Source organism: Rhinolophus sinicus, linkage group LG13 (genome assembly GCF_036562045.2).
Source record: "Rhinolophus sinicus isolate RSC01 linkage group LG13, ASM3656204v1, whole genome shotgun sequence".
Lineage (NCBI taxonomy): Eukaryota > Metazoa > Chordata > Mammalia > Chiroptera > Rhinolophidae > Rhinolophus > Rhinolophus sinicus.
This window is the reverse complement of record NC_133762.1, coordinates 2721953-2747549: the sequence shown is the minus strand read 5'-3', so window position 1 is coordinate 2747549 and position 25597 is coordinate 2721953. Positions and strand designations below refer to the sequence as shown.

The 25597-nt window shown below is 44.3% G+C and overlaps 2 protein-coding genes and 1 long non-coding RNA gene across 3 annotated transcripts; 1 reads left to right on the top strand and 2 right to left on the bottom strand.

The window, feature by feature from the left end:
• Positions 1–1411: 1411 nt before the first annotated feature.
• LOC109459058 (uncharacterized) lies at positions 1412–4644 on the top strand. Its single transcript, XR_002139329.2, has 3 exons — positions 1412–1544; positions 3234–3341; positions 4507–4644. It is a non-coding gene; the product is annotated as an uncharacterized LOC109459058 (long non-coding RNA).
• Positions 4645–7754: 3110 nt separating this feature from the next.
• LOC109459055 (transient receptor potential cation channel subfamily M member 1) lies at positions 7755–9618 on the bottom strand. Its single transcript, XM_019753231.2, has one exon. It carries the CDS (start codon positions 9502–9504, stop codon positions 8257–8259), a length of 1248 nt encoding a protein of 415 aa, XP_019608790.2. The 5' UTR covers positions 9505–9618; the 3' UTR covers positions 7755–8256.
• Positions 9619–17331: 7713 nt separating this feature from the next.
• Positions 17332–25315, bottom strand: LOC109459022 (transient receptor potential cation channel subfamily M member 1). Its single transcript, XM_074317620.1, has 5 exons — positions 24794–25315; positions 23531–23705; positions 21119–21263; positions 19711–19913; positions 17332–19086 (listed from the first exon to the last, which is right to left on the bottom strand). The coding sequence occupies exons 1-5, from the start codon at positions 25037–25039 to the stop codon at positions 18896–18898; spliced, it is 960 nt and encodes a 319-aa protein (XP_074173721.1). The 5' UTR covers positions 25040–25315; the 3' UTR covers positions 17332–18895.
• Positions 25316–25597: the final 282 nt, after the last annotated feature.

Genomic DNA, 25597 nt, shown 5'->3' with positions numbered 1-25597 from the left:
CCTCTGTCGCGACAGCCACGCGGTCCCCTCTTTCCAGGGACTGCTCCCTTGACTGCTGCTCGTTAGTCACCCAGCTCACGTGATCACTTGTTTGGAGTCGTCGGCAGGAGCCCAGACGGAGGGGAGGGACTCCGGTGCCCCTGTCTCAGCCGGTCCCACTGCACCCAGCGTGCGAGGGACCCGCACTGGGAGAGGGGACAGGTGAGGCCAACGGTGACCCAGCTCAAACGTTCAGCGCGTTCCCTACCGCCTGTGATAAAGGCCCCTTGGAGGGCCCACACTTCGGGAAGACTTTCTTCCGTCTCTGCGCAAAGCTTGGGGACAGGATGCTCCCCTACCCGCCGAGCTGACTCCCGAGTTCCAGGGGATGGTGACACTCGTGGGCCGTGGGCACTACTGACGGGTGACCCTGGCAGGCAACCCAGACTCCTCAATTTACTTTATTCACTTCTACCCCCCTTATTAGGCTTTAATGTGGGAAAAGATACTAAGCGATTTACCTTCCTTTCTTTCCTTGCTCATCTTCACCTGTAAAGGTACCAGTGAGCAGGTAAAGGACGAAAAGCCCTAGTGGTGTGAGGGGCCTCAATAGACTATGGACCGAATAATCCGCCCATTAAATGCAAAGAACTCGAATTTCAGCATATGAAGCGTAGGGCGTTTCTGAACTCTTAGCATATTTCTGAACTGCAGCAGCCTTTGGTGGGAGGGCTAGTGATGACATTTTGGTGAATCTGTTCATTGAGACTAAATCCTTCTTATGCTTTGAAGAATAAAACCCTAATCCATTTTATAATTAATGTCACAAGGAAGTCTTAGTGTGACCATATGAATCACGATCATAGTGACAATCGTAGTAACGAGTGTTGCTAATGGAAATATTTTTAAATTTTAAAGAGAGATTCAGAAGGCGGTCAAAAGGCACAAACTTCCAGTTCCAAGATACCGAGGCACTAGGCATGTGATGCCAGCGTGTCACTCTGGTTAACACTGAGGTAGGGTATATGTGAAAGTTGTTAACAGTGCGTCCTAACAGTTCTCATTACAAGGAAAAAGTTTTTTTCTTTTTTAAAAATGTGTATCTGTATCAGATGATGGATGCAAACTAAACGTATTGCCGTCATTTCACAATCTGTTAAGTCAAACCATTGTGCTATATGTACACTTTAACCTCATACCGTGATGTATGTCAATTACATCTCAATAAAAGTAGGAAAAATGGATGTTTTTCCACAAATACTTTTCAAGTAATATGTGAGTGTTTCTTTATATTTAAATGATTTACTCTGTGATTTGGGTTGTGCCATATAGGTTTTTCTTAGAATCTACAACTGTAATATGTGACCATACAATTGCAAAGTGGAAAACCTGATTTCCAGATTTGTGACTGACCTAACCCTAAATGTTATGACAGTTTCAGATATCTAATTGTATTTGCTTACGCTGCCACAACAAAAAATACCACAAACTGGGAGCTTAAACAACGGAAATTGATTTCTCACACTTCTAAAGGCTGGGAAGTCCAAGATCGAGGTGCAGGCAAGGTAGGTTTGTGGTGAGAGCTCTCCACCTGGCTTGTAGGTGGGCGCTGTGTTCTCACCTGGCTGAGGGAGGCAGTAAACGGAAGAAGGGAGTGCTCTAGTGTCTCTTCTTTTTTAGAATGTTTCTATCACAGCTGACATACAATATTATATTAGTTTCAGGTGTATCACATAGTGATTAGACATTTATATACCTTATGAAGTGACCACCCTGTGGTGTGGTTTCTTATAAGGGCGCTAATCTGGTTGGGTTAGGATCCACTCTTTATGACCTCATTTAACTTTAACTACCTTCTAAAGTCCCCATCTCAAAATACAGTGACATTGGGGTCAGGATTTCAACATATGAATTTTGGGGGGACACAATGCAATCCATAGCATTAGTCTTATAGCCTCAGTCCTGATCCCTGTATATTTGGAACAGCTGACTATCTCCTTCTTTTTGCTCTAATGTCACAATTTTGTCCTCTTTCTGCTATTTTTCTGACTCTGTTTCCATTATTGGTTCTTCTGTCATGGGGGGTAGTGGCATTCCCTATAGATAATTTCCTTTTTCCTGTGAAGAGAGAGAGAGAAAAAAAAAGCTAACATTTTTGAGTGCCTACTAGGTATGTTATATATTCATTCAGTTAGTGACCAAATTTGTATTGATTGCTAGTTTTGTGCTAAAAACTATTCAGGTCACTCAGAAGACAAAGTTCCTACTTTTATGACATTTGCATTGTGGGTAGAAAGATATAAAAGAATTAATATATATTATGTCAGATGGTAAGTAGTGCCATAAAGGAAAATGAAACATGGGAAGAGGATAAGGGTTCTGTTTTTTGATGGGAGGGGAGTGTGGTCTCAGAAGGCCTTTCTGAGGAGATGACGTTTGAGCAGAGACCAAAGAGAGTGAGGGAGCAAGCCAGATGGAAATCAGGAGGACGAGCATTGAGGACAGAGGGAATAGCAGTGCCAGTGCCCTAGGTGATCACCTACGTGGGGTGTTTGCAGCCAGTGCGGCTGAAGCAGCCTAACCAGGGGGAGAGGAGGCCAGAGAGAAAGAGTAGGCCAGGTCACAAAGGGCCCAAAGGCGAGGAGCTTTTAACATCCTGAGCTGGGAGTGACATGCTTTGACTGACAGTTTAAAATTATCACTCTGGTGGAAGCTGGGAGACTAGGTGGACTGTTAGAACAGTCCAGATAAAAGAAGGTGATGATGGTAGCAGTGGAAGAGGTAAGAAGTGGTTATGCTTAATGTCTACCAAATTATGCCCTTGCCTGGACATATGGTCCTTCAGGAGCAATTTTTAAAACTCTTTCTTGAAGGAAGATTCTGGGAACATGACCGCAGCAGCATATTTTTCGGTCACCACATAAACACAGACAAAGTGAGTATAAAGCAAAACCCAAAACCCATGAACAACATCTACAACCAATCTAAGTGACATGGTAGCCCCACGATGCCCACACATAGGCAGGTGGGAACAAAGCAGTGGCACTCACAAGCCTTTGTGATATCAGCAGAGAGAATAAAGGAGGCATCTAGAGAACTTCAACACGGCCGGGAGGTTCCACTGGAAGACCCCGCCCGTCAAGAGGTCATCTGCAGTAGCACGAGGTTACAAGGGGTCATGGTCAGGTGTGAAAGGACTGGAGCAATACAGCTGTAGGAACTCTTGAAACTGACCTACCAGGGCTTCCTTCCAGGAAAGGGGCCCACACTGAGGACAAACTGCTGGACATGGGAACAAATTGAGCCAAACAGAAAGAGGAAAGAGGTCTGGGTAAAAATGGAAGACCAGGAAACATCCCAAGGTAAGCTGACTTCAAAAAATTTTAATACTACACTGTAAACAGGAAAGGTTCTCTGCACAGTTAGAAAAGCTATACTGGACACTGCCTCCTTTCCAAAGTTCGAGAAAACCGATTTCACATAAAAATAAGTAATAGGAGAGAGAATAAGAACAGAATAGCAGTTCTGTAGACAATAAATGCACACCAGAAAGACATGCCTACAGCAGATCAACACATACCCACTAAATGACGCTAAGAAAATGCTATGAGTCGTGAACAAACTATATAAGTCAGAATCAGAAACACTCGAAATAAACAAACTCAGAATAAGAAATAGGAGAAAAAAATCATTTCAGAAATGAAGACGAAAGTAAAAGAAACCGAAGGGCGAGTAAACACATTTGATTATGCCTTAAGTGGAAGGTAAAAAAGAGGGAAATTTTGAAAATCAGTGAAGAGAGATTAGAAAAAGACCAGAGAGAAAGTGGCAAATATTAAAGATAGACAAAGGAGACCCAGCATCGAGATAATAGGAGTCCCTGGGAAAAAGGGAAGAGGGGATAAGGAAACAGAACAAATACTAAATACTGCAAAGTACACTTCTACAAAACTGCCTTGAAATTAAAAAAAATAAAAAAGATTTGAAACTGCGCATTGAAAGTACACACTGTGCCTGAGCAAATTGACTTGGGTTTATCAATACTAAGACACATTCTTGTAAAATTACTTGCCTTTTAAAAAAAAATGTATGCCAGTTTCTCAGGGTTATCTAGACAAAAAGAACAAGTGACTTTTAGGTGAAAGAAAATTAGGTTATCATCCGACTTTTTGGCAGCAATGCCAGGAGAAAATGGAGCAACGTGTTTAAGGTACTCAAGAAAAGAAACAGAGAGGATAATAATTGCAATGGATTGAACCATAGCACATATGTTTCAATCCACGAGATCATAATGATCGGTATATATTTTAAGTCTGTCAGTCTCCTTTGGAGGATGATAGAGAACCAATTCATTAACTTATAAACTAGCAAATATATGGGAAAAATCAATCATCATTCCTACTGTGCAATATGAAGTCTACCACTGTGTAATCTAATAGTTGGTAAAAGGAATCATCTCTGTATAAAATATTCTAACAAAAGAAATAATAGGATTTGAGTCTTATAATGTTCACTCCCCTACGACAGCTGCTGAGACCACAAAAAGAGAGACCAGCACACATATGTGCCTCAGGATGAAAGAAGTCTCACCACCCAGGTCGTCTTGCCAAAGGGACTGAACCTCAACCTGAATTAGCTCCTCAATTCTTCTGCCAACTTACAAGTACAGTGGAACGTGACTATTCAACCAGTAAAATTTAGACTGTGGGAAACTTTGCAAGACAAATGGCCCATGTTCTTCCACAGATTCGTTGAAGAGAAAGGGATAAATGGGGAATCAGCAAATGAAAAAGCGAGAGTAAACTATAGGGCTAAGGAGCATTCAGGTGATAAAACTGTCATGAAATGCAAGAGTGGTGACTTAAAAACACGTCTGCAAAATTTTATACAGCCCTCCCATATATGACCCCTCCCCTTGAATCTGGGCTGGCCTTAGCGACTCCCCTGGAACCAAGAGAATGCAATGTGAATGACTTTTGCATGACTTCTAAAGCAAGGTCCTAAAAAACAGTGACATTTTCTCCATGTTCACTGGGACACTCGATTTTGGAAGTGTGAAGTATGATGTAGGAAATCTGATTTCCATGAGAATGCCATCCAGAGAGGAAACCCAGGCCGCCTGGAGAGGCGCTGCAGGGCACTCTGGTGAGTAGGTCTGGCCGAGAGTCACCTCCCCACTGAAGACAGGATCAGCTCCCAGATGTGTGAGGGGAGATGCTTCTAGATGATTCCATCTTCCAGTTATTAGTCACCTGCAGACACTGAGTTGCCAGCTCAAACACCACGGAGAGACACTGGTGTCCTGTAGCCAGTTTGTACCATCATGCAGGGACCCACAGTTCCCATCTTCCCACACTCAGTGATGTCACATGGTAGCTTGGAATTGGAGTATTTACACCCTGGAAATCAGCAAACAGTACAAATTAGGGGCATTCTTGCAGCTCTTTGTCTGACTTCCTGACCCACAGGATCCACACACAGGTGGTTTAATATACCCAGTTTTGGAGAGTTTTGGAGTCATTGTTTTACAGCAAGGAAGTGATTACTATGCTATAAAAGGCCAGTGGTGATTTTTGCGGGGAGGAAGGTGGTTGAGATCAGAACTTCTGAAACTTCCGGGATGGCCGGCAGATTCTCTGAATATGGGTGGTGGTTTAAAGGATGTTCCTTTTATAACAATTAAGTCATATGTTTGTTTTGTGTGATTTTCTATATCTGTTTTATTTTGTAATAAAAAAATTTCATTAGAATAGTCTTTTTTTAATGTGGAGATATAGTAGGATGATGACTTTTTTTCTCTTTATTTCCGTTATATATCCAGCAAAATGCACTTTGGGTGTGGAATGGTTCTGCAACAACACTAACAGTTTAATTATAAAGTTTTGAAACCTATACGAGACTCGTGGTGCTATGTCGATATCCCCTCGTGAACACATATTGATATGTTCAGAAAATAAAGTCATACAGTCTCAAAGGAGAGAGCCGCTTATAATGAGGTCTTTGGCTAGTTCGATTTTTAATTCCCCTGATGGAAATAAAAGCTTACTTTAAGTTTACATTAAATATCATAACATTTCTGAGTGTGCCAGAGCTTATGGGATACAAGAGTAAAAGCCTTCTCACTATGTTTATTATGTTTTACATAGAACAGAAATATACTTTTAATTTATTTACTATGGCAATTTTGTATGAAATGCTTTTAACATATGCAATGTTCCTGTTTTAAGGTATTAGATACTGCTAGATTTGATCAGATTGGATATTACTTCCTAATATTTAGTTTCCTGTATTTGGCAAAATCAGAATGACATCAGAATAATAAGAATACAGTAACAAGCAGCCTGGTACAGTGCCCTATATAACAGGCCCTCAATATTGGAGTTGTACTGTGTTGGTAGAGTACAAAAATAGTTATGTGGTATGATTTCAGGTGTGCTAGAATTGTCCCCACTACAGGCTCTGAAATTCTATCATTAGAATGTACTCATTTGGGTCCGAATGGCACATACCTTCAGAAAAAAAATCACATCTCTTTCAGGAGACAGGTGTCACATATGTCAATGAGACTTATGGGAATGGACTCAGGCCCCATACCTGAGGCAAGGTGGGAGGGACCTCACAAAGGGGGCTGTGTAATGAACGGCGAGGTGGGTTGTTGCAAACAGACCTGCTCTGATAGCTGTCTTAGGTCCTCCAGCTTATTCTGAGAATTCTTTGTTCCTGGGATGTGGCAAAGGGCAGAAAGTTTTCTCACCACCAAAAGCAAAAAGACTTAGGAATGAGGTAAAATGTCATGGGTTAAGCTCTGGGTCAAAGAACCCAGGTAGCAGGATAGATTAAATAGTCTCCATGGGGCGATATCCAAATAAGCAGTAGTTTTATTTAGTAAATAAATGTTACCATTTACTAAATTGCAAAGCTCCATCACCCATGCACTGGTGTGCTTTTTGATGACTACAGCCCGGTTCAGGGATTCCCATCTGACCATGAAAATCTCCGTTTCATGTAGGTGTTCATTATCTCTGATCACTTAGCATAACTGCAGTGTGTGCCTGTCTCTCCCTCTCCTCCCTTGCCAGTGTAGGATGATATGACAGTCTGTACCTCAGATGGCAATGGGTGTGGTGGTCTCCTTTTTGTGATCAGCTCCTATCTCTGTCTGACATGCCCCCTGCTAATGACCAATTCTCGGATTCCGATTCCCTACCCAACGGTTCTTTCTGGATAGGAGGCACTTCCCTCCAGCAGCAGCTATCAGGAACTGCAGTCACGAGGCTGGTCCTCCATGTGTGCTCCAGACGTCCCCTGAGGACCCCCAAGTGGTGCTTGGGGTAGTGAGGGCCCAGGCTCTAACTGGAACCTCTGTGAATGTTGGTGGCTTCTGGTCCAGCCAGAGAAGACGCCTTCCTGCCCCCTTCTGTACAGTCAAGAGTGGTGTTAGGGTGCCCTTGAGGGTTCCTCTATAGTGACCACGGATCCCAGCATGAGGGGCCTAGCAGTGTGGTGGCTCTTTGAACTTCCAAGCTGAAGCACAACACCTCGTGTTCTCAGCCATGAATCGTCTCTGTGGTTCTGGACAATTCCCACCTTGAACATGTACCTGTTAGGTGGTAGCCTCAGCTTGACACAAACCGTCGTATGTATCAGGGACCGCGTGACGACAGGACAATGCATATTGGATACTTTATTTTGACACATTAACAAATCTCTTCGTCACCCAAAACTATTACAGTCTGATCTTTGATATAATCCTGAACTTCTTTCATTGTGTCATGTTAAAGCATTAAAACATAAGATGAACAAAAACCCATACGAGACATGACTATGGCTCCTTTCCACTTTTCACTTGCACCTCGTGATTTTACTTTTCTTCTCCCCTGCCCCTCTGATTTTCACATTTGTTTTCTCTCTAATTTCTCTTTCTTACACAATTCCTTACTCCTTAAGTAACCTATTGGTGGCACCCAGAGGTATTTCTTAGGCTATTTAGTGGTGCTTAGAAATAGAGTGTAGAATGTTGTCTACTCATTAAGCAATGCATCTCAATTGGAGTATTGTCATTTTCATTTGATCCTATCCCAACTACAAAAACCTAGGTTTACTAACATAAGCTAGCAAAATATTACTTTCAATTTAGTGCGTTAAATTCTAAATTAATCATACGTCCAACTTGCCAAATATTTTTAATGAAAACGTCTCCAGGAACCGCTGACGTTTAGATGGGCTGCGTGGTCCTCATCAGGGGTTTTGATTTAAAGTTCACAGAAACCGAACACGTTAGCATTCGGTTTCTGTGGGCGTTTTCTCTTGCTCAGCCGTCTGTGCTTCCATTCGAATCCCAGGCACCACTCCTAGGTTACTGATGCTGCTTGCGTGTCCAGATCTGCCTGACGGGCCCTCGGTGGCTTCAGCATTCCCAGGACGGCCGTGTAAACTTTTTGACCTTGAAGATGGGAAACCCAAAGTCTGGTGTAGTTTCACAGTCAGTAAATTCTCCTTTTCAGTCCTGTCAGTGACTGCTGGAGATAAACACGAGATGCCAGGGCCTGTGGTTGACACACAGTTACCATCCTCGCTCCCTGTAAATTGCTCTTGAAGCTCTGCTTGCCTCGCAGCTTCCGACACAACGCAAGGGATGTCTGTACTGCGCGAGCGCGTGATCTTCTGAACTTGGTATTTCCATTCTGTGGTCCACTGCTGAACGGGATGGGGACACGCTTGGTCCACGGTGGAAGTGTATGCTGCACCCCAGTTGCTAACCCCGCCGACCGGCTTCCTCCCACGGGAATACACAAAGCTCCTGGATTTCAGGGTTTTACACACAGTGAACGTGTTATCGGGGCCACAGCATGCCATTTGGGTTTCTTCCAGGGGATAGCAAATAGTACCTTCTATCTTTGCTGTTCCCATTGTCAGCTGGGTGTTTGGAAACTCTGATTTGTTCTGTCCAGGCATGACATCTGTTTGATTTAAACCCGGGGAAATAGTCTCTTCTGTTTTGGAGTCGGCCTGCCTTTCCTCACCTTCAGCTGAAATCCCAATTTCTGGACCTAATTTTGGCTCCGGGGCGTGTTTCACGTCATCGAACGCATGCCGGTCGCAGTCCAGTGTCGCTGGCGAGCTGGTGCCGGGTAAGAGGTGCAGGCTGCCCTGTAGGCACCTCTTCGGGTCCTTCTCCTGCAGCTGGAAGGAGCGGGCTTTCTTCCTGAAGCCCGTGCCTGGTGGCATGGAGAGAGAAGTGTCCTCTGACATCAGCTCCTCGCCGGCGAAGTGGGACCTGCCCAGGCCACAGCTGTCGGCACTGTGGACGCTGCTTTGCCTTAGGAGATACGCTGCGTCACAGTCAGAAGAAGCCCGGGACCGTGTCTGTACCAGGTCGGACCTGTCGATGCCCACAAGATTCTCCAGAGCGTTCACCATTCTGCTGGATAATTCCTCCAGCTGAGAAAGTCGAAGGTCAACAGTCTGTAGGGACGTTTTCATAAAACTTTCCCTTTCATTGATCTCTTCCAGCCTCATGGACATATTTTCAACTCTGGTGAATGCAAAGGGATAGGTTTGTTAAACTGAGAGGAACCGAATATTAAAAACAGAAATATAACGTTATTATTGTTACATGATTTTTCATGTAACATGACAGTTTTTCACTGTTGCATGATTTTTCAGTCTTTTGAGAACCATGGCGCTCGTTGGGCCTGTTTTCAAACTTCATACACTCCTAATGGAACCACTAAAAATACTCTTGAGGTGCATCTGAAAAAAAGAACAGTTCACACCTACCGTGCTGTTTACCACTCCTCATTCTACCTGCCTGATGTGTTGTTATTCATTAATACATCAGGTCGCTGTGGGAATGTCCCAGGCTTGTTCAAATCCTCGCAACAGCTCTGTGAGGTAGGTACCATTTTGCAGTTAAGGGGATCCAGTCATGAAGAGTGTAAGTGGTTTGCCCAAGGTCACACAGCTGGTCAGCAGCGGACCTGGCATTTGAAGGCACACATTGCGGCCCCGGCTTTCATCTTTGATCTGGTGCATCACATCGCCTCTGGTAATAAAGGAGGATGCTAGGAAGACACCGACATTTAGATTTTTGAGTTTGGGCTATCGATGTTGGCCATTCATAGTTAAGGATGACAAAATCATTCAATAAAAACCCTTACTTGAAGTTCAGGGGATTCAGAAAATGAATTGGTAGTGATTAAGTTCAGATTGTCAGATGCTTCTCTTAAGGGACATGAGGTCATTTAATTGTCTGAAGACCAGTAACTTTAAATTGCTCATTAATCATTGGTTTTCCCTTAATGGCGTTGTAAGAAGAGAGATTGTGGCAGATTATAAATATCTGCTGTTAGATTTTTTAAACTCCAGGAGGTCGGGCAACAGTTATGAAACCATAATGTTGCCTGAACTAAAACCTGCTGATACAGACTGTCTTATCTCTCAAGAATACGTACAATATGAATTCTTTTAATGGGTTCATGAAATTTAACTCTAAAAGGCAGTAGGGCATGCCCAGGGCATAGGAATGCCTTCTCAAAATTGAATTTGTCCCGAAGTGGCAGGAAGGAGGCGAACCTGCTCCCCTCTGGGAGCCGCTGGGGCCTCTGAACCAGGCAGTATGGTGGTCTGTTCTGGCAAGTTCATCCCTGTGTGAAGCAAATGTGTCTGATTTTGTCAGGCCTCGGTTTCTCCCAGCTTCCTATCTTTTCATAGAAATGTGCAGGCAGTCAGTGCAAGGTCGCCAAGGTCACCAATGGGCAGGGTCACCCAGTTTGCACTGAGTCTGTTTCTAGTAGGTCCTTGCTGCCCTCTCTATGTACCCTTATACATCCCCCGCCTTTCTTGCTTTCCTCTTCGCCACTTCCTGTTACGTGCTGCTCTTCTTCGCACGGACTTCCTGCTCCCTGCCCAACTGCATCCCCTGTGTTCTCCCACTCACCCTTCCTCTGCAGCTACCTTGGTCCTCATTCTCCCAGGATGCCGTTTGCTTATGCTGTACTTCTGTTGGCCACAGTGATGTGTGTGTGTGTGTGTGTGGGGGGGGGGTACTTGGCTTCTCAACTCTTCGTGGGGAGAGGACTATTTTTATGCCCTGAGGAAACCACATCATTGAAGCAGGAAGGGTCTGGCTTCCTGGACGTTTGCCACCAGGAGGACCAAATTCACCAAATTCTCTGCCTTGGAGAAGTTCTGACTTGCTTCTTTTCAAGCTTCCCTACCGTAGACGCCAATACGAGAATGTCAAATCATTTGTCAGATCACTTATAAATATTTTTCTAGTTTGGGTCAGAGGGACTATTTCCTTGGGTGGTCAGTACTTTTGGGATACAACTGTGCTTTCTTACATACTGCAATACTCATTGCTACTGATTAGTTGTTAGATCTACTTCTATCCATTACCCCCCACTTTGTTTTTTTGTTTGTTTTTTTTTAATTTTATTGGGGAACAGTGTGTTTCTCCAGGGCCCATCAGCTCCAAGTCATTGTCCTTCAGTCTAGTTGCGGAGGGAGCAGCTCAGTTCCAAGTCCAGTTGCTGTTTTCAATCTTAGTTGCAGGGCGCGTAGCCCACCATCCCATGCGGGAATTGAACCGGCAACCTTGTTGCTGAGACCTCGCGCTCTAACCAACTGAACTATCCGATCGCCCCTCCGACAGTTCAGCGGCAGCTTGTTGTCTTCAATCTAGCTGTGAAGGGCTAGACTGGCCCATGTGGGAATCGAACCAGCAACTCTGTTGTTCAGGGCTCACGCTCTAACCAACTGAACTGAGCCATCCAGCCGCCCCATTTCCCCCCACCCCCACTTTGAATTCATGGCTTCTGTAACTGTTTCTGTGTTTGGATTTACTTGCAGATCACATAAGTAGCTTCCCTAGGTTTTTACCTCATACATTGTGGTGGCATTTACTTCATAGCCAAAATTCTTCGATTTAAGAGTACTTCTGAAAAGGCCTTAAAGCCATTTTTCTAACCTCTGCTACTTGAGTTTCTCCTACTAACATCCATGAGCCCAGGACCTACTTTGCTTAATTCTTCTTGATGAATAATTGCTGTGTTTGCCCTCCTCAGATTTTTCTGTTTGATTCAGAGATTCGTATAGATTGGTCTGTGGGGTTTCCTGTTAAAAGGGTACTGACGAATCCCCTAATCAGTCCCAAAATCTGGCACATACATAATTCTACTAGTTTTTTAAATTCAGAAAGTGAAAGATAACGGTATCACAACTCTTTTCAGTCTGTTTAGTTTGTTTTCAAAAAAAAAAAAAAAAAAAAGGAAAGGCTGTTTCTGATTAACATTTCACCACCTTCAGGATTCCCTTTGAGACGTGCCGTATTGTCACTAGGTGTGAAGCCACTCCACCAGCAACTCTAAGTGTGCATCTGTCACCATGACAACACCAACAATCATAACAAAGTGGTAGCATGATACTGTTGTGAGAATTCATGGAATTGTGTTAGTGAAAGTACTCCATGAACTATAAAAGCTACGCAAGTGTAACATGGCATGACCCCGTGAAATAGCAATGATGGCAAACCCTCAGATGGCTTTTATCTGTATCTTAGTATCTCCATTATTTAGGGTATTTGATTTTTAACATCATACCCCTAAAACTCAAAGTAGTTTAACTAAAATGCATGTTTAGAGCATTGTAAATAACGTTTTCCCCTTTCATTCAAATAATAGGTACCCCAATGTATAAATTTGTGGAACTACTGTAGTACCTTCCAAGAGAATATCTACGTGTGGCCTAACTTTATTGGACTTTCATGAACTCTTATCTAGTAAACATAAGGTCTAAAGTCACGTTCTCATGGAAAGAGCCCCTGTGCATCTTGCCCAAGGACAGAACTTAGACATTTGGAGTCCTGCAGTAAGCCAGTTCTCAAAACTCATTTTCTGTGTAGTCATCTTTTCATGTGCAGCCATCAGCCTTCACCTGCAAGACATATCACAAATTATATGGGAACATTTCCTTAATGATAGACTGGAGCGTTCACATAAAAACATGTTAGTGGAACAACCGGGTCCAGTTGAGACTTGAAGAAAAGCCGTGTTTCAAGATCCCATGGTATTCTATATTGAGTTCTAAGACAATTGCGACCCTGTAATTTTATTCCAGGTCTGTAGATCATAAAATTGTCTAATCCAGTTCAAATTTTATATCCAGCTATTTTAATCTCCATCAACTTCTTCCGATGGGGCTGCCTTTTAAGTTTAGTAATTGTAGGGAGAACACCCAGGATCGGAGCTGGCTGTACTTGCCGACAGAGTTTTTAAATGTGAAAGACTATAAACAAAGAACAAGACCTGAGTCTTAAATCTCCTGGCTTTCTCATTCTTTTGTATAAGGAAAACACTGGGGAGTTACTGAAAGAATAATAAGCTCTGCAAGGACTCAAGGTCTCTGCTTCATCATCTATATACACCGACACGGCCACACCTGACTTCCTTGGTTTCTAGAATCCAGGTCATCTAAATCATTGCCCTTTTCTGGCCGTGCTCCACTTTCTGCTCAGGCCAGGCTCTGGCCCGCCACATGGTGAAGCTCTTACTAGCAGCCTGGGTTCTCTCTCCCTTATTTCCGGTATGTTAGTGTTCACCCCTAACCTTTCATTTATCCCGACTAGGACTCCCAGGCTAGACAGGGACAAATGGTGCCTGGAGGCAGCATCATACGTTTATTGCACCGTTTGCAGACACTAGCATGACTGGGGTATCCCCACTGATTTGTTCTTGGGAGCACAGGTCCCCTTCAGCCCCTTTTGCTACGCACATCATTCACTTTCTGCATCCTTGCCCTTGGGCTGGAGCGTCACGGTGAAGATCATGGGAACCACATTGACTTGGCTCCCTACAAAGCCATGGTCTCTGATCTTAGTTGGGTCCTCATTACTCCTGCTGGGCAGCTCCTTTCCTACCAGATTTTCCCTAAAGGTGAATTCACACCCCCCTTACTGGCTTCGTGTCTGTAACGTTGCTGGCGGGTTGTCTTTCCCCATTCCTCTTGTTTCTTTCTGTGTGTCTGGACTTTTCATTAGTGTAATACTCCTGGCCTCTCTCCAGCCTTCTATTTATCCTTGAAGAGGGCTGATTTTCTGGTTGGGGTTTGCGGACCCAGACACCAGCATGCTTTTCTCTCTCGCGGTGGAGCCAGATGCCTGCATGGAGCGCGGACTCTTCCTCTGCCTTGTTCAGATGGTAAGTTTGGTGGGGAGGGTGACTGCCGGTGAGAAGGGGGGCCTGCGGGTCCGGCTAGCTCTGGGGTGTGTATCTGATAATAACTGAAGTACAACCTCTCGCACATTCATTACTAATGAAGCTGGTATTTTTCTCTCAATTTATCTGATGGCTGCATCTATCTCTGAATTGGCTCTCAAAGGCTGCTGAGGAACAAGATTGTCATTTACGAGGCACATGAAAACGCCAATATTTAATCCCATCCCTTCCCCATCAACCAAGCAGTTTTGACTCCTATTAATTTATAAGATTAAGAGGCTCAGATGGGATCTTCCCAAACTTCTCCCATGTCACTGCATCTTTGTCCTCCTGCCACCTTCTCTATCTCCGAGGAGTCACCCATCTCCTTTCTAAGATGGATCTCACTTTCAGGTCCTCTTCTAGCTACTAGCTCATTCTTTCCTTCTTGTCTTTCTTGCTAGGGTCTCGGTTACCAGCATCTTCTCTTCCTGGTCCCTTGGGAAGAGGCTGCCACATAAGATCTCAAGGCCAAAAATTGCTGATTTCCTATCACACCTAGAGGAAAACCCAAGACCTTAACCCAGATCCATGAATATGACAAGAAAACACTGAACCCAGAGGGACTGGGGGAATCAGAACCTGCTCTGATAGGTTTGGCTAGTCTAAGACCCATCTATCCTTAAGTACAGTACCAACTGTATCTAAAATGTATCATTTATGAGTTATCGCCTGCATACTTTGAAATATCAGGCATATAAAGTAAACATTTTATTAATGGAATAGAAAATATGAAAGAGCAAAGAGGAGGAAATAAGGAAGCAATGTGTACCACATATTCCAAAAACCTACAATCATACACTTGTTATCGTTAAATTTCAAGCTTGGCGTTACGCTTCCTTGAAGCCATGGAAAAAAGGAAAACTCACTAGATTAAGTAATTCTCATGGTTCCAGGAACACAAGTTCAATCTCTGACAAAGTTTTGTCAGAGAAAATATTCTTTACAACTCATGTGCTCTTGAACCCGGGAACCTGTGATGCCAAAAGGGATGCCAAACCACAAAAAAAAACACCAAAAAAAATCAAAGATTTGGATTTGCGAGAGACACAGAGATGGCCTTCAAGCTCCAATTGATGAGGCTACACGTTACCAGTTCCTAAGTGGTATGACGAGAATAGAATATTTAGGTTGACAAGTTCTACCTTGATTGTGCTAGCAGAAGTTATTCATAAAATGTTCTCCTCCCACCGGTCCGCTTGGTTATCTGATGTCAGCCCTTCCAGCAGAGAGACAACACCTGCCAACACCAGTGCTTGTTTTGATGTTGCCAATATTCAAAATTGTCCATGACAATTATGAATAACAGAATCATTTGCATATTGAAACTAGTTCCTAGTTCCTGATAGGAAAACCAGTTTTGAACCCAAAAGGAGTGTGGTTGATATACTACTTGGTATTCCAGGAGGGAAGTCATTGAGGATCGGCGAGAAATTTCATTCAAATCACAAGACCAACTGTTGAGTCATCTAACTGTTTAAAAAAAATGAGCTCCTACTATGTGCACTCACCTAGTCTGAGGTGTGAGGTGGTCGTGGGAGTTTTCTATAAGGATTTGGCATGTGAGCCGACTCCCAAAGGATGAGTAGGCAGAGGGAACAGCACGTGCAAAGCCCCTGTGGCAGGAAGGGAGCAAGACTGGAGTACAGAACATGAGGGAGGACAGTGGAGGGTGAGGCTGGGCAGACAGCTGGGCCTTCTAGGCCTGGGAGCAGCATAGGAGCCACTGAAGGGCTTTTCCGGAGAGCCGGGGGCACACATGTGGGATCCGCCTGCTGAGTGCAGAGTGGATGGAAAGGGCAGAAACGAACATGGAGGGCTCAGATGGGGGCGACTTCAGACCTCCAAGTGAGAAGCGATGGTAGCTTGGACTCCTGTGCTGGTGTTAGCAGAAGAAAGAAGTGGGTAGACCATGGTTTATTCGTGAGGGGCAGTAAACAGAAGCTGATGAATGTTAGTGAGAAGAGGGACGTGTCACGACTTGCCACCGTCTGTGTTGCTGAACAAGATGGTGGGTGCCGCTCACAGAGCCGGAGCACGGGAGGATGCCCACATCTGGGAGGAAAGCCGTGCGTGCAGTGCCCTAAGACGCTAAGTGGTGTGTTGGGCGGGGCTGTGGGTTACACACGCTGCTGCAGCCCAGTGCTGTGGTAACTGAAACCTGAGTCCTCCTGGAAATCTCTTCTTGGGGATTAGATGTTGAACCTTACAAAATGTCGAAATTACAGCATGAAAATAGATGGTTAAATTGTTAGGATGTTATATGTAACTTTCCAAGCACTAGGGGAAAGCCGTGAATTTGGTTCCTGCTTGGAGGAGCATGACAGGTGTGTAACGTCCTGTGTGAACACGTTTCTAAGATTGAGAGATGCAAATCGCTGGGCCAGGTTTTGAAAGGTGCCCAGACAACAGGGAGGCCAGCAAGGGACCGATGCCAATTTTCGCTCACCCCTAACCGGACCCTGCAGGCGAATGGTGTCAGCAGCCGTGACACAACTGAGAGAGGAACAGGCAAATGGTGACTTAGAGAATAAAAACCATCAAATATATAAAGAAGGTTAAAGAAATGGCAGAAACGATTGCATACTCAAAGGTTTGAATTTAGAAGTAACCACTGGTACCAAAAGTTAGGTAAAAATAAGACATTTTATTCCCATTCTTCCACCTTCTTCTTGCTCCCCAGCTGTCCTGGTTCAGCTTCTCCCCAAACTGTCTCCTCTTTTTGTCTCTGGCATTCACCTGTGACTCAGCCTAGAAGGAGAACCGGAGGGCCAGGAATGTGTTCCCCCCGCTGGTGGTGACCTCAACCAAGGCAAACGGGAAGTTGCCTGTTTTTACTGCCTGGCACACTTTCGTTCCTATTACGTGTGCACAGAGCCCCAAGAGGAAAATGCAATTTGGAAATGACCTGATAACCACATTCTTGGAGCCTGGGTCCAAGAATGGTAAAAATCTAAACAATGCTTGGGGGAGGGGGAAGGGGAAGAGGCCGGGTGAAACAAAACACAATCTCCATTGTAAATGACTGGCTGTGATTAAATCCAAGTTAATGTCTAACTGGAAAGTGGAAATTTTAGATTATCAAGGTAGGGGTAACTCATCTTTTTATGAAGAAATAATTTTTATATTTTGAAAGTTTAATCATCACGATTAAAACAGCAAAGAAGTGTTTCAAAGGTTTCAAAGGTTTATTGAAAGTGTACCTTGAAGGCAAAAAGTTGGTGCAGATAACCCTTGAGTGTGGCTGGTTGGATTACAAGGGGACTAGGTCTAGGAGGGGAGAGGGGACAGATGCTGCCAGGGTATCTCCCTCCTGGGGCAGAGTCACTGGCTTCAACGTGCACCAGAGAGACTTCAAGGCTTATCGTGACTTCTGTTGGGGCCCCTGATGGGGAATTATGTGCTGAGTTATTCTTTTGAAGTCCTACCATGATTTTACGTTTATCAATATGCGTGTGTATCTGTATCAGGGACCTTTAATTCTGAGTTCTCAGGGCTATTATAATGACCTAGAACCTCTCAGGATGTCGCCCTCGCCATGCTGACCCTTCCACCAACACTATTAGTGCAACTCTTTGGACCAAAGTTTCATCAATCACCACAATCCTTAACAAGCTCAAATTGCTTTTATGAAGCGATAAAGAGTCTCAAAAATTGTATGAACAAAAAAAATGTGGATGCTGGAAGTTCATTCTTCCTGCCTACCCTCTGCTGGTTGCTCTTTGCCAACTGCAGGAAGAGTGATCCTGTAAAGTCTAGAGAGCGTCACCCTTTCTGGGACCCGCCTTCATTTGCTCATTCACTGATTCACACCTGCACGCATTTACTCATCCTGCACGTATTAAACACGCACATGGATGATGCTGCTTCTGCTGGAACCCAGGTTGTAAACGTGTCTGAAATCAGACCCAGCCCTAGTTTAGAGGATCCCGCCCTCATGGGCGACAGACACCTCTGCTCCTCCTGTGTGTCCTGGTCTCATGGGAGGGAGCCTTTACCTCTGCTCTGTGAGGTTGGGAAGGAACAACAAGACTGTAAGGCAGGAGGAGGAGGTCAGGCCCCGGGGGGGGGGGGGGGGGGGATCGCCCTTGGCAACGGTGACAATATGGCAACAGCAGGGAGAAAGATGGCTCCCAGAGCAGTCACACAGCCTGTTCTCCCCATTAATTAGGGTACTGTGGCAAAAAGCCCCCACTTTGGGGGTGGGCAGGCACAGGCAAGGATTTTGGGTTTGGTTTCATCTGGTTTGGTTTGGTTTGGTGTGGTCTGATTTGGTCTGGCCTGGCCTGGTCTGGTCTGGCCTGATCTGGTCTGGTCTGTCATGGTCTGGCCTGGTCTATCCTGGTCTTGCCTGGTCTGGTCTAGTCTGGTCTGGCCTGATCTGGTCTGGCCTGGTCTGGTCTGGTCTTCCCTGGTCTGGTCTGGCCTGGTCTGGCCTGGTCTGGTCTGGTCTTCCCTGGTCTGGCCTGGCCTGGTCTGGCCTGGTCTGGTCTGGTCTTGGCCTGGATTTTTGTGACACATGCTGTCATTCTCTTCTATACGCAACATACAACCATCACCTAGGAGCTTTCACATTATTCTGGGAGCAAACATGCAAAACCCCAAAGTATGAATAAACAAGAGGACTGGCAGTGCGTATGTAAATGAACCTGGGCACCGCCTCAACGTGGGGCAAGGAGCCCGCAAACCCCGGCCCCGAGTTGGCGACGCACTGGGCACCTGTCGCAGGTGACGCGGATGCGCTGGTCGCTGGATGCCCGCTGCTCGTCCTCCTTCTCCTGGAAGTGCTCCCGCACGCACTGCTCCTCAAACTCATGCAGCCTCTTCAGCTCCTCATCGCTGAGAAACAGCTCTGCGCCAAGGGGGAGAGCTGGCATGAGGAGGTGCCCGACGCCACCAGGCACCCCTGGGAGCTTCCCAGCCCAGCCGCCATTCAAGCCCCTTCTTTGTCACGTGGAGACAGTCTGCTGACTACCCCAAGTGTCTATCACCCGGAGAGAGGTGGTAATCTGCAGCAGTCAGCTTCCCACGGAGCAACATGGCTGACTTTTTAACACAAAAAACAAAATTATGGCTATTTGGAAAGTGAAACTAAATACTATTGTTCTGGAAACCTGTGTGTATTCTGCAGATAGAGTCACATGTGCACACTATTTTCCCATCACCTTTACCTTCAAGGAATTAAAACGTTTGAAAGGAACACGGAATTCATAAATACAGAAGAGTAATTTTCAAGAACTCTCTCCATTTCTCAGTTGTTCACGAGCGGGCTTTCAGTAAAAATAATGACTAATAAATTAACAAAACTAGAATAAAATTAACCCACAATGAGAAGCATCCTGCAAAGAATAGCAGTTGGGCTGTCCTGTTATGTTTTCACACATTTAAGTAGTTTAATGAGATTTCCATAAGGGTGACCCGTTTGGAACACTCTTGAAATTAGCCCAAGACAGAAATGAAAAAATCGTGCATGTACTCAATCCACGGTCCTGTTCATCTTGGTCCCCTTCTCTTTTCTTCCGGCAGCGACCACTAAGACGCATGACCATTATATAGATGTGGCTTAAAATGATCATTGGCGGAGGGAGGACTGGCCGGTCATGAAACGTCATAATCAGCTGATACCTCTGGAATTTCCACACTTGGTTGGATATTGACTTTACTTCAAAGAAGGTATTGCTTTAAAAAGAACACATGTTTAGTTAGTTCTACTACTTTCTGTTGTGGTGTCCCAGAGCAAGCAGTTACTCACACTGAAATGAAAAGATACAATGACGTGGCCTTTTCGTGCCAGTTAATACTGACTCCGAGGTAACCCCAGGAGTTTATCTATCGGAGTGGATTCCCTACACTCAAGGACATTTCACTCATATAAATAACGAAGTGTACTGAAGTTGCTACCTACTGCTTTCTGATACATACCTGCACACTGCAGTATGCAGACTCATGCTAGAAAATTGTATCTAAATGTATGAGCCATTCAACTAAGTGTTTTGAAGTATTTTCACTTCTATTTCAGTCAAACCACTAGGTGACTATTTTTGGTAAGTGAATTACTTATTGAACTTATTCGGTTGCGTGCATTACTTTGGATGTTGGGTAAATTCCATCTTTGTCTTGTTTTAGTTTCCAATGGGAGGTACTCAGGGCATGATTGATAGAAATTGGAAATCCAGATCAAGTGTGTTGTCTGCCGACACGGGGACCTTAGAAAAGCCAGTTAACCTCTCATAACCTTCATATCCCCATCTCTCAAGCTTGGAGTTTGAACCAGATTCCCTCCAATGCCCTAGTTAGCTCTAAGAGTCTGTACTACTGTCAAGGATTTTTCCCTCGTATTTTTCTTCTGAGAAGCTAAAATAATTTTTTCAACATTTGTTAAGCATGGTCACGTACTCTACACATCGTGCTGAAATGGGCGAGTTTTATAAGAAGCTTGATTTTTAATTTGGGCCATTTTTCCCTAGGCCACTTTATTTTCTATTCTATAAATGATAACGAAATATTTCATATAATGTTACAATAGTTGTCACTGCTTAGGAAGTCAACATTGCTTTGTGTGCTTCCGATAATGAAAGGCAGAACTGGATCGAATCTTCTCTATCTTAGGAGACTTTCACGGAAGAAAATATTTTCGTTAGATTAAAATACACGCTAATGTGTTCAATACTAACCCAGATGAAATTGAACTGTATTTAAAATCAACTCTTGCTTTATGACTACATTAAGGCTTATAATGATTGAACCAAAAAAAAAAAAAGACTGCAAAAATTCAACTCATTTAAAAGCCCTAGTGGAATTCGGTGTAAATACATGGCAGCCTGGGAGAATCTGGAAAGTAACAAATGAGAAGCTCACAATCGTCAGCCAGTCGTGACACGTACTTGAAAACTGCGATGAGCAAATTCACCAGGAGTATGTTGGCCACCAGGAGATAGCACGCCATGATGGCGGGGGCCAGCCAGGCGCCCGGGATGCACGGGGGCAGCCGCTTGCCTTCCTCGTCATACTGGTTGTCACCACAAGGTGCTGAAACAGAAGTTGGTCTTTGGGGGCTTGCTTTTTATCTAGAATGAAATAAATAGCTTGCCAATGTTATCATATGTCCCATTACTTCTCCTTTTCTGATTTCACAGGCCACCATCATCCATGTGAAAAATATCAGCTCATACAAAGACGATAAGAAATTCCTTTTTGCACATAGAAATAGTCATTCTTATCTATTTGTACACATTTTCCCCATTTCTTTATTGTGTTCATTTTTAAGCAGATAAATCTATCTTTATGGTTTCTTTCTTTACTATGATCCATTAGAAAGTTATTGAGTCTTCTAATTATTTAACATTAGCTTATGTTGTCTTCTTGGTTTCACTCATAATTTACTCTGAAAATAATTTTGTTATGGGGTTGGAGGTAAGGATCTCTCTACCTCCAAATCTGTTAATTAGCTGTTCTGGTGTCATGTTTGGAAAATAATCTTTTCTCTCTCTGCTCATTTGGAATGCCAGTTTGATCAGATGAGATCTATTTCCTGAGAGAAGAGATAGGACGCTCTCAACAGTGGTTAGGGAAGTTATCTCCATAAATGTATAGTCTGCATCTTTCTTACTAACAGTTTTAAAAAGTCCTGACACCAGAAAACAAGAGAAGTATTTGCAACTAGTAAAAGACAATCGGTAGTTAGCGAAGGAAGTGATTAATACACACATTTCCTGAACTACAGTCATGAGTCCCATGTAAACTTACGATTAATTTCCATGGCGTAGACTGTAAAGCGATTGGAAAGCAGGGTTTTATTTTTTTAATTGTGGCAGGAGAGCAGGAAACAAAATAAGAAGACAATTGAGAGAAAAGTAAAAAAAAAAGTAAAAAAAAAAGTAGAACAACACAAGAAATGCAAAGTATTCAAGCTTGGGGATTACAGATTCACACTCGCCAACACTGATCTATTGAGAAGAATTGTAAACATTGATTCAGGGAAATGTGTATGTATGTATTTCAAGCATCTTTATTTTACCACATGTTATCAGCAATAGCAAAAGCTCAGTATTTTAAAATACTGTGAAAAAAACACGCGACTACTGGCAGGTGATCATTTTAAGTACAGATGAACCAATCAAACATTCCCTATAGCCCAACACAAATAAATACAAAATTATTATGTAATAATCAGTCTAGAATTGAAAACCTACATTAACGGTGTGACTGAAAATGGTTTAGCCTCAAGTTTACCTCTACTGTCTTTCATTAACCAATTTAATAATAAAAAAAAAAAAGAAAAAGTTACCTGTAAAAATGTTACAACACATATCTTGATCCTGAGGTCTTTTAGCATTTATGCATGTTTCCCTAGCTAATAGTCTCTAATATTCTTAGAGTTTTATGTTCTAGCTTACCATGCTGCAAACACATTCAATAATCGACGTTGCGATACTTGTGATACTAACGTGTTATAAAAGCCAGATGGAAGGCACGTGTTCCCAGTATCACCTTGAGATACTGATAGCTCCATATCTCATACCAGGGGAGGGCGTTCAAACCCTTTTCCCAAAAGGCAGGTCATTGGAAGCAGCAGACAGGCTATTGAACCTGACGCTTTATGATAGCCCAGAAGTGCAAGTGGAAATATTAGTGCTGACGTGAAAACAGGGCTGCACAGCCTCGTTCACTGGCATGAAACAGCTATAAGAACATTTGAGCTTCGCGTCCCTACAACACACGACATGCGGTGACCTACTAGCTCAGACTGGGGAGACCTACATTCCCCAGAAATCCATGCAGGATTGCAGCTCATTTCCTCTGCTAACATCCAGAGAGTATTGCTGATAATTTGGAAAAAAATAAAAATAGCACTCCAGTAATGAAGAGGAAATGGAGAGCTGTATGGAAAATGGGCTTTGGTGGCTTGAAGCAGCAGATGACATGAGGCACTAGTCACCCTGTCACGCTCACTGTCATCCTACTAGAATAACACCACCAGCTCTGTCTTGAGGCAGAAAGAGATCAGGCCGAAGAAAAACTGGGATATTGGCACTGGAACCACATTCACGTGTTAGCCTGTTCACTGGGTCCAGCTAAAGGGACGTGAGACTCCGAATTCCAGTTAATGGCTTTTAGTGTAGAAGCAATGACGGATGTCTCAAAAATCTACATTTCAGAACCTGTTTCTTCATAAAATAATTTGATGCCTCTGGCAGAATAAAAAATACTTTATTCCGAAATGAACACATGCCCTTCCATTGACTCAGATCTGACCATCTGCCTCGTAAGACTCTTACTATGAATTCTATTCTTACGGTCTGTCTGGTCTGCAAACACCTCCCCATAGATCATCCAGTAGGGCATGTAGAAGATGTTCCGGGCCAGTCTCCAGGAAGGCTCCTCGTCCGGGTGCAGAATGGCCTGACGCGCCACCCCGAAACTCATCAGCACAACCAGCATGATGACCACAAAATACAGCATGTCAATCATCTGAGGGGGAAGAAAATGCGTCTCTTAGTGTCTTAACTCATGAGCCAAGTTCACCCGGTTCATTGTGTTGCCCTCCCCGAAGACTTCATCAGTGCTTCATTAGGATGAAGAAAGCTCTTCCCTTTCTCCCCATCCCATCCAGGGCGACGAGTTTTTCTGCTTCGTGCAATGCATGTGTCTATTCTAGAACATTGCTGCCCTCATCTCCTGCTCTCAGTCCTTCTTGCTTCTCCTCTATTGTTGCCCATAAGCACTCTTCCTGTAACTACAACTGCAAGTAGAAAAAGAGAAGAATTATGGGAATTTGTAAGGAAAACTAAGCAGTAAAAAGAGGAGCTAGCTAAGGAGATTAACAACATAATGAATTGGGAGTCCACACTGGTATTTCGTTATACAAATGCTGAGTGGTTTCAATGAGCAATGCTGTGGTTACTGCGGATACCAAATGGGGATAATTCCTAATTTTGGACAACCCTGAAGATGAGAGCCCTTGCCAGCATAAGCTGAACCATCCGTCCTTTCCTCAAAGCCACTTGCCCTATAAGTCTCGTAGACTTTCTTCTGGGACCAGTCCAAATGCTAAAGCTATTTTAGGTGATGTCAGGGTGATTTACTGGTTCGTTTTCAGTTCATATTCTTTGAACTGTTCTGAAGGCAATGCCACCAAGGATTCGTCTGGACCTCATCACACGAATCGCCCGTGTCCACTCCAGGCCAGAGCCCGTGCACTGAAGACTGTCTAGAATTCAGGTGGGGTGGGGGGAATGACCTGGGCCCCTTCATCTCCGGCTTCCACTACATGTTAGAAGGTTACCGGTTAGGTTATTGCCGTGTGTGTGTGTGTGTGTGTGTGTGTGTGTGTGTCCGTCCACAGTAGGCCCTTGACTAGTATTTGTCTGCTGGATTTTATAAAGTTATTAAAGTGTAGGAGAGCTATGTATCTTAAAGCAAAAGCCATTTCCTGGAACAAACCAAGTGCAAAGAAAGGATCACATGAAACCCAGCGCAGCCACACCCAAGCCCCGTCTCACACCCTGACCAGTCACGGCTGCGGCGCGTGGAGTTACCCACGGGGAGTCAGCACGCACCATCTTTCCGATCATCATCACGTAGGGCCCCAGGTACTTGTTCACACCGAAGATGTCTAAGACCCGGATGTACCAGAAGATGATGTCCACACAGTACATCACGCGGCCGTAGCCCATGTACGGCTGCCTCTGCAGGCGGAGGACCGCTCCCACCATGAACGTGGAGATGGCCACCAGGTCCGTGATGTTCCAGTACTCCTGCAGCCACACTTTGACCTTCTGGCTGAGCTTGCCTGGCTCTGACATGAGGATCTGAAAGCAAACGCCAAGGAACAGTGAACGGGGAGTGCTCACTGGGAACCTTCTTCTTAGAACCTCAGGCAGAGGACAGTGGGCCGTCCCAGGCCATCTGGCTCCCTTTCCTGCTGGGACCTCTAAACGCCAGTCTTGTCAGGCAGAGAAAAATATCTAGAAAGGGAAATGCCACGGAATCCTCTGTATTCCTAGATTCAGTGTTTCACAAGCTCTCAGCAAATTCCATCTAAATTATGTCCTCTGGCTGTAATTAAAGCAGCTGCCTCTCGGCTTCGTCTCTAATTCTCTGGACATGTGCCTGTCAGCAAACGTTCCGGGAGGAAAACTCTGGAGCAGAGATGTACCCGTGTGGTCCCGTGAAGGGAAATCCCCAGGGGAGGTGGCCGACTCGGGCTAGGAGATGTTTATGTGCCGAAATTCCTTCGCAACTTAGGTATGAGAAGGCAGGGGAAAGTTAAACTTGAGTTTCTCCTACTGGAGCTACTACCCTTCAAAAATCGCCAGTGATTGAAAACCAACCCTTCCTCAGAGTAGAATTGAAAGTATGTA

Coding starts and splice junctions, on each gene's coding strand:
- LOC109459055 (XM_019753231.2), bottom strand. CDS start 9,504: ATGTCCATGAGGCTGGAAGAGATCAATGAAAGGGAAAGTTTTATGAAA.
- LOC109459022 (XM_074317620.1), bottom strand. CDS start 25,039: ATGTCAGAGCCAGGCAAGCTCAGCCAGAAGGTCAAAGTGTGGCTGCAG. Junction 19,914..21,118: donor TTGCTCATCGCAGTTTTCAA/GTACGTGTCACG, acceptor TTCTTTTTAAAG/CAATACCTTCTTTGAAGTAA. Junction 19,087..19,710: donor TGAACAGGACCGTGGATTGA/GTACATGCACGA, acceptor CCCTTGGCGCAG/AGCTGTTTCTCAGCGATGAG.